The sequence below is a fragment of the Lipotes vexillifer genome, unplaced genomic scaffold, assembly GCF_000442215.2.
Source record: "Lipotes vexillifer unplaced genomic scaffold, Lipotes_vexillifer_v1.1 scaffold209, whole genome shotgun sequence".
NCBI classification, from domain to species: Eukaryota; Metazoa; Chordata; class Mammalia; order Artiodactyla; family Lipotidae; genus Lipotes; species Lipotes vexillifer.
Genome location: NW_006787556.1, coordinates 1,148,256 through 1,157,112, shown reverse-complemented (window position 1 = coordinate 1,157,112; position 8,857 = coordinate 1,148,256). Strand labels below are relative to the sequence as shown.

The 8,857-nt window shown below is 42.7% G+C and overlaps 1 protein-coding gene across 1 annotated transcript in view; it reads left to right on the top strand.

The window, feature by feature from the left end:
- S100A10 (S100 calcium binding protein A10) overlaps positions 1-7,740 on the top strand; it is a 10,387-nt gene extending 2,647 nt beyond the window's left edge. The window contains exons 2-3 of the mRNA XM_007460302.1: positions 4,229-4,381; positions 7,323-7,740. Coding sequence (XP_007460364.1) covers positions 4,250-4,381; positions 7,323-7,484 — 294 coding nt within the window. The 5' untranslated portion in view covers positions 4,229-4,249 and the 3' untranslated portion in view covers positions 7,485-7,740. The remainder of the gene's footprint in view (positions 1-4,228; positions 4,382-7,322) is intronic.
- The last annotated feature ends 1,117 nt before the right edge of the window (positions 7,741-8,857 follow it).

Sequence of the window (8,857 nt, the reverse complement as noted above, 5' to 3'; positions counted from 1 at the left end):
CCCCCACCCAATTTTTTTCTTTTTAAATTCCTCAAAGCAAAAGGAAGGAAACCTAAAACACATTTTAGATAACAGATGTTTGTTTTTACTGACATTCTGCCAATTGTTTTCTGGGTGGGCTGTAAGAAAAGTAGGGTATGGACAAGACACAAAAGAGCAAAGTAGATCAGACTTCTTGCTCTTTGGAAGTCTCCTTTTTGAAATTATGGCCTGGATCTGGGCATGGGTCCAGAGCAAACATTTGGTATTGCTTAGGAGCAGACACTTTTCTAAGGAGGCCTCCTACTTCCCTGCTACTCCCAGAAGGATCAAAATTTACATTATTGTCAATTTCCTTCTTACTGATTCATTGAGCAGGCTCTGAGGACAGGGTGCTAGCTTCTGGGACCCTGCTACTGGAGCCCACAGTTTAGTGCGGAAAGAAACAAACACAGTTAACTAGAATTCAGGACATATTTTAAAATATTATGACCTTAGCTGGTGAACTCCCCAGAGGCAAGCATCACGGGACAGAGGTGGTGGAGAGCGCACCCACGTGTGCCTAACACCATGACAGGGTCATGCAAAGTAGGTGCTTGGTGAAGGAACAGAAAAAATGGAAAATTGAATTCCCACCACTGTAACTAAATTTGTAAAGCTCAGAATTCTTTTTGGAAGAGAAAACTACACAAAGAGAGACACGTGAGCTTCCACTCTTCAGACCTGTGTAGGAGATACGTAGACATCAGAATAAAATGATTCAATAAAAGGTGAGTGAATGATGAATTAGTTAGAGCCTGTGGAGCTCACAGTGAGAGAGCAGTAAAGTGGGATAAACCAAAACTCAAGAAAACGGTAAGAGTGAGAAGAGAAAGAAAAGTCGTGTTGGGTGACCAGACCTGTTTAGCAGGACACACCGTTTTCTCCTCCGCTATGGAATGTACTCTGCTAAGGAATGTACTCTGCGGTTCATTCATAGGCCGCCCCTTTCCCGGCCCTTCCCAGCCCTCACCTCCTCCCGAAGAGCTCCCAGCCTCAAGGGTTTCAGCCCAGACCCGGTAATCACACCTGCACCTCAGCTCCAGCCAAGGGAATTGTTTGATTGATTCATTCACTCATTAGCAAACACTAAACCACTATTTAGTTGTTCGTGGATAGACTGAATAATTCACAGTTCTTAACCTAGAGGAACTTAAATCTAAGATAGAGAGATGGGCAATGATTGGATGGAGTGTTTCAGGTGCCAGAGTAGGCTGTCTGGAGAACAGAGGACGCTGCAGCCTCTCAACCCCAGGCCCAAGGCTATCCATTGGAAGTGTTTCCGAGCCAGAAGCTATAGAGTCCCCGGGTGGGACTCTTCTGGGGCGGTGGAAACGGCGAATTCTCCCTGAACTGCTTGCTGCTTTAGCAACCAATGGTCAGTGCTTCCGTCAGCCCAGGCCGGGCAAGCCCCGCCCAAAATGGGAGGGCCGGGCAGGCTGACTCAGTAGGTCAACCGCTGCACCCTGGAAGAGCTGTACGATTCATCCACTAGCCGATAATCACATCTTCCCCTCTTCCTTCATCTTACTTTAAAACCAGTGTACTGGCTTCACCTTCAAAACGGAGTAACTTGCTTGTAGCCTAGGTCATTGCCCTCAGGGGCCCTGGTTACTGATGAGAGGGGTGGTCATCTCTGGTTTTCAAAGCTGTTTTCACTTTCACAACCTTAGATCTCCTGAGTAGCCCCTGATCTACATTCTTATTGTAGAGCAAACAGGGAGTCTGTGCTGACTGCTGTGTCCACAGCACATGTGCTGAATAAACAGCAGAGGGAGATCCAGTGGGGCAGGAAAGCTCTGGCACTTCATAATGAGCATAGACAACCCCGGGGTGGGTTTGGAGTGACCTGAGTGCTCACTAGAGGAAGATTGGCCTCACTCTCTTGAAGAAGGTATTCAGGGGTGGCCAGGACTTCCTCAGCTTACAAGTTGTATTTCTTAGAGGTTCCTAAATTAGCCTGTTTCCTATTTTAGGGGTCCTTACCCTGCTGTATTCCCTTTCTTACTTCTCTGGCTTTGCAGTGCATTTTCCTTCTGCTCTGCCCTGTGAAGAATGTGAACTAGGTGTCCCACAGCCAGTTCCAGTTTCTGGGATCTTTGGGCATTTGTTGTGAAGTGCTCTGCCACTTGAGCTTGGGCACGGGTATTTTTAAACCTCTGTGGTGGCTGACTCCTTTCCTGAGATATTTCAGAACTGGGGTGGGATGCCACAGCCTTCTCCCATAGGTGACTCATTCAGTTCAGTTCTCTTATGTTGCTGGACTTCTAGAGCCAATCCAGGCAAGGCTGACTCCCTGTAAGCCCACTGCCATCTGAAGCCAGATCCTGGCTGTGTGAGGAGAGAGGGGAAAGGGTGTGGTTCCCCTGGAATTCATCCCACAGTGGACCTTGAATTGGCTGCTCTCTCCAAGAGAACTGCTTTCCAGATGAATCATGCCAGATTCTGGTTTATAGCATTCTCTAGAGTATAGCATTCTTTGGCATGCTGATTCCTGTACTTTTCTGGGGATTAAGGGGTAGAACTTTTGACTCTTAAAGTGTAATTTTTCAATCCTCATGTTTACAAACTCCACCTTCTCTGTAACAGACAGCATTTACGGATCTGTGTTGAGTATGCATGTGTCAGCGGAAGGAACCAGACTGAAAGCATGTCTCCAGTTCCTATTGAGACTCTTCAGGGGAAGTTGCCAGCCTCTCCTTCAATCTCTGCTCTAAACTTATTCTTGACGGGTTTTTTTTTTTGAGTGGTATATTACAGTCTCAATTCAAATTCACCTGTTTCCTATCCAGTAGCAATATTACGTGGTGTTAACCAAAGCTACTCCATTCTGGCTAAAGCATGCCCTCCAGTTAAGCAAAATTTATTGGGCTCCTATTAAGTACCAGGCATTGGGTCTTGATGAGACATATGCCCCTAGATTATTATACCTGAATATAATGATCTGACACATCCTTTCCTTTCTTTTTTTTAAAATTAAATTTATTTATTTTTTTATTGGCTGTGTTGGGTCTTCGTTGCTGCGCGTAGGCTTTCTCTAGTTGCAATGAGCGGGGCTACTCTTTGTTGCAGTGCATGGGCTTCCCATTGCGGTGGCTTCTCTTGTTGCGGAGCATGGGCTCTAGGTGTGTGGGCTTCAGTAGTTGTGGCACGCAGGCTCAGTAGTTGTGGCAAATGGGCTTAGTTGCTCCACGGCATGTGGGATCTTCCCAGACCAGGGTTCGAACCTGCGTCCCCTGCATTGGTAGGCGGATTCTTAGCCACTGCACCACCAGGGACGTCCCTTACCTTTGTTTTAAACTATTCACAATGAAAAGCTCTTCCTTTCCCACTGCACCCCAGACTGTGAGAGTAGCTCTTTTGTCTAGTGCTGCCAAAAGTATATCAGATCCCCAAAGGAATTAGGATATACTATTACTTGTTCCTTCTCAAGGAAGTAGATAATGGGCTTTGGGTAGCTTTTATTTGGGTAGGGCAACTGCATGTTACTACCAAAGATGCAAATGTCTTTGTTACAATCAATAACAAGTTCAGAACTTTAGTAAAGAATACATGGGAAAAAAAAAAAGAATACATGGAATTCCCTGGTGGTCCAGTGGTTATGACTCAGCACTTTCATTTCAATGGCCTGTGTTCAGTTCCTGTCGGGGAACTAAGATCCTGCAAGCCACACAGTGAGGCCAATACATGCTCAGGAGACAAAATTCATTTTTAAGCAGATTTCTAGACCCTAGAATGACTGAACAAGGTTACCTAGTTAAGCTTGGAGAGTTGAAGTTTTTATATTAACCAGGCTTGATTGTGTGGGTTGTTGGTATTCAGCCATATCCATATTGAAGAGGCCAATTTACCAGCGCTAAGAGAAACAGAGAAACGTCTGTTCTTTCAGTAAGTGCTTTGTCAGTTAAAAGGAGGGGCACTGATCTTGCTTTTCCAAATAATTAGTATTTTTATTCTTCATTAGGTGATTTATGCAAAATTAGAAGGCAACTAGATAAATCCCTTATTCAGAGCACCAATACCTAAACTGCCTATTTCCATCAGCAGGAGGCATAAAACCTGAGTGAACTGGTCCTTATATTCATTCAATTTTATAGCTGAAAAGGATTGAATGAATGAGCTAATCACCCTCTTCCAATCATTCTCAAAAGACTGGTAATTCATGTCGCTTAAAAGTTAATGTAAATTGTTTCTTTACATCCTTTAATAGGTTCCAACAGACCTCACCAAAATGCCCTCTCAAATGGAACACGCCATGGAAACCATGATGTTCACATTTCACAAATTTGCTGGGGATAAAGGCTACTTAACAAAAGAGGACCTGAGAGTACTCATGGAAAAGGAGTTCCCTGGATTTTTGGAAGTAAGTGTTGAAAGGCTCAGAAAGAACCAGAACCAGATGTAAAAATCAATGCTTCTGGGCCCTAGTTCCTTTCCCTTCCTCTTTCCAGCCCTTCCCTGTAGAAGTCACTACTAGAAAGGTGTTTTCATTCATTTACTTATTAAACATTATTGAATGCCTACTGTTTGTAAGATACTAGGGGAGGAAACAGAAGGTAAAGAAGACAGCCCCTGCCCTCAAGGAACTTACAGTTTGTAAGTGAAATGAGACTACACACAAATCACCATAATGCGAGGTGTTAGAAGGATTCCATCTGGAGTCATCTGTGTCCATTGAGACAGAGTTGCAGGAAAGAAGGCCTTTCACCAGAGTAATCAACCAGGTTGCCTTGTTGCCCTCAGGTCCATAAACCTGGCACTGGAGGTACCACATCCTGGTCACATCCACCTTGAGCAACTTGAATCTCCCTTCTTAAATTAAATCCCTTTAGATAAAGGCTTTAAAATTTTTTTCCAACACTGCTCTAAAGCAATGGTGTCAAGTATCTGCTGAATGACAGCCAAGTGGCACTCCAGAAATAACTGCTTTTCACATTGAAAATGCAATGAGAACACAGGAGCACAGTTTGAGTTTATGCCTCACCTTTGACAGATAGAGGGGTCCGTGAAGACCAGAAGAGGATCTGCCGTGAGCTCAGATACATCATTCAGGACATTAGGCAACAAGGCACAGTTGCCCTTTTATATCATAGGCCCTCAAGAGACGGTTGTTGCGTTTCACTGAAGCTGAAACATTGCCTAACAAAATATTAGATTGAAATGCAGGCCGTTCTCTCCCTGCCACAGCCAGAGTCATTTGAAGGGATCAGTACTGTGTTTGGTGTGCATTAGCCTCTAAAGGGTGAAGGGAGGAGATGGTAAAAGAGAGGGTTCTGCCTCTTGTCATCTGCCTGGTAAACAACATTAATAAAGCCCCTGACTCCTGACTCATTAAACATAGGGTTTTGTAGTACATGATGATTTACATGTTATCAATACCAGTCAGATAAACAGATATAAATAACTTAACTAGTATCTCAGAGCTGCAGTTATCACAATTCTATCCCAGAATGAGTTAGAGGATACTGTTGTTCTGCTTTTGTACAGTTCTGTGATAAGCCCCAGACCAGGACCCTAACTGGGAAGGTTGCTTCAGCTTTCTGTGCCTCAGTTCCTGCCTCTGGAAAATGAGAGGCTAGACATGATTATCTCCAAGACCACTTTCACTTTCTGTGATCCTTCCAGGCAAGCATAAAATTCAAGGACAAAATGTGGTCATTGTAAACCTGCCCATCACACAAACAAAGGCGTTCTCGGTCTACTTCTGAACACTTATTAATTGTGTTGTTGCATAAGTTAGAAGCCAGGATGATATCACATGAGACGAAGATCCTTCCTCCCTAAAGGCTTTGTGGCTTGGTAAACATAAAGTGTTCAGTACTGAGTACTGAACATGGCAGTATAATTTATTCTAAGCATGGGGTCATAATTCCAAGCACACCCACACTCACTGCATTCACAGATCGTTTTGTTTCTGAAGTTGACCCCTTATGTCATCCAAATTTCACTCCTTCTGACCACAGCCAGGAAGCTGGGGTTAAGGCCAGAATTAACTGAAACCCACCAAAAGCAGAGGTAGCTGCATAGACAGGTTATAGTTGATTGCTTAGGGCGTGTAGGAAATGCTGCTGCTTTACCTTAAGGGATTTCTGAGTGCAGTTTATAAACATCCAGCACACTTGAGACACTGAGTATCAGTTCCCTCACTCATTTATACAATCAATGAAATTCATAAATATTTTACCTGAGTCTTTTAACACCTGTAAAGGGCCATAATTCCCTCTGGTTGATGGCATGGACCCTACAGGAGAAACCACACTTTCCAACTTCTAAGCATCATCACTACGAAAAGGAATGATCAAGCCAATCACCTTGAAAACAGAGTAAAAGAAAAAACAAAGGGGATCTTACCTGCTCATCTTAGTTGCATGTATTCATGCTAGGCATTGAGAATCATGGGGAGTTTTATAACTCCATCACACATACTGCTTTTGAAGTACATCCAGTGTAAAGCAAAGAGTACATCCAGCAAAGAGTATAGGATGGCATAGATTGACCAACTTATTAAGAACAGAAGCAATCTTAGAAACACTCTAGTCCAACCTCAATTCTTAGTTGTTACACGAAGGCCCACCAAGCTGTGTGACTTACTCTAGGTCACCTGGCTAATATGATATGAAGCCACTCTAGACTGGCCTCAGCTGTGCCAAGAAATGAGAACCATCTGCCTGAATTATTTAAACCTAACACACCCCAGGGCATCATTAACACCTCTTTAAAATCCATAGGACAATGATCTGAAATTTACTCCCTAAATAATCGCATGAGGTCTTTCATAGGAGTTTCCTTCTTTAAGGACTTGACCATGCTCTCAGGAATGAAAGCTTGTCAAGAGAATATAAGTTTAAACTAAAAAATGGGGGAATTTAGGGTGGTTCTCAGACAGAATTTTGTGATTTTGAAAACTGTGGTAACAGTTGGACTGTAAGTAAAGCATGTCAGAAGGCCATGCTGGTTTCTAAGTGGACTGAGAGTTCAGAGTTGTGAGTCTCCCTTCTCTGGCACTGAATCTCCTCTTTCTAGAAATAGGCTGTTTCTAGTCCCTGAGTTATATAAGAGTGGAGTTATATAGAAGAGTGCCATGGAAACCTCTTTCCTAGCTTGAAATAAATATGAATTTACTGAAATGCTCCCTCAAAGCAGAAAAATACATTTAGACGACCTCCAAAGATCACTATGACCTAAAGCAAGAATTCAAATAATTAGGAGATTATATATATAGCTGTCAGCAATACAAATCAAAGAAGCTCGTCATTGCAACCATTGACTCGTATTTCTTGCCTCTGTCCTTTTTTTTTTTTCAGAATCAAAAAGACCCTCTGGCTGTGGACAAAATAATGAAGGACCTGGACCAGTGCCGAGACGGCAAAGTGGGCTTCCAGAGCTTCTTTTCACTAATCGCTGGGCTCACCATCGCGTGCAATGACTATTTTGTAGTACACATGAAGCAGAAGGGAAAGAAGTAGGCAGCATTGAGCAATTACTCCCACCCTGATAAGAATTCTCATAAAGGGTCACTTAAGGAATCTGCCCCACAGCTACCCCTGTATAAGGATTTCCTGAGCAGATTGGGACCCTTAGAAAATGTACAAATAAAATCCACCTCCACCTTGAGAAGCAGAGAAAGAAAAGTCAATTAAAGCCAGATAAGCTTTTGATTTTTATATTGCTTGCATCCCCTTGCCCTCAATAAACAAATCCCTTTTTTAGTTCTGAATTTGAGACAGAATGTTTGTTCTTCAGAAACGTTTGTTCCCTGCTTCATTCACAAAGAGCCCACATGCCCTTAAGCATCTAGCGCAAGGCAGAGCTCTTTCCACAGAACCTGCAAAATGGGAAAGCACTCTCCACTCAGGCCTGGAGTCTAACTTCTCAAATTGATCTGCCCTGTAGCTGTTCCTAGCTGAAGGACAACAACTCCAAGGATTAAAAGAAGGCACTTCAGGGTATATTCCACCTTTATAATTCCTGAGCGTAGTCCTGCCCAGTTAAATCTGCCTTTCCAACTAGCACTTTGTATGCCTGAGATGTCTGAGTCCATTTTTCATAGCAAAGTTTCAGCAAACTAGGGTAAGAATAGTTCCATAATACAACTAATCAAAATCAGAGTCTACTGTGATGCCTCTAACAATATAACGTTAACATTTTTAGAGCTGTCATGAGATGCCATGATTGTACTAAGATGTCAGGAAATAGGCTAACCATGATTTATAATATAATGGGGCAGTGCTTTTTTGTGGAAAATGAAATGCCAGTACTTATGTCTTGATAAATAGCAGAATGTTTCTCCCAGCCCTTTCTGTGTCTCTTACAAGCTTCAGCAGATATGCATTCCATAGCTATTATTAAATAGCTATGCTTATTAATAATACAGTATTCTATATTTTTGTGGAGAGATGAGGTATTAATTGGCACATGAAATTGTCCCAATTAAATAGGTCAGTGAAGATGGCAACATCAATATAACTCTGGGGGAAAGTTCAATATAAGGTCATCCACCATCACAAGGAAAAGCATGCAAAAGGGAACACGATAGTCCAAAACTATCTTTGGGGAAAGGATATCTGTAATAAAATCAAGGCCAAAGATAAAATTCCAACCATTTTATTTTGTCTCAGCCAACAAATGAACAAGGTAAGACAACTTATCTTGTTAGCTATAGTTAACAGATAGCTTTGCAGCTATAGAGTTTTATCAGTCAGCAGGTTTACAAAGAGAGGGATTTACTACAAGATATTAAATGGAGGAGCGGAATTGGCTAGCTAAAAACTGACTCGAGGAGTGATTCCCAAATCCATGCTATAGAACTGGGCCCCCAAGGGAACTGCTGGCTCAGGAA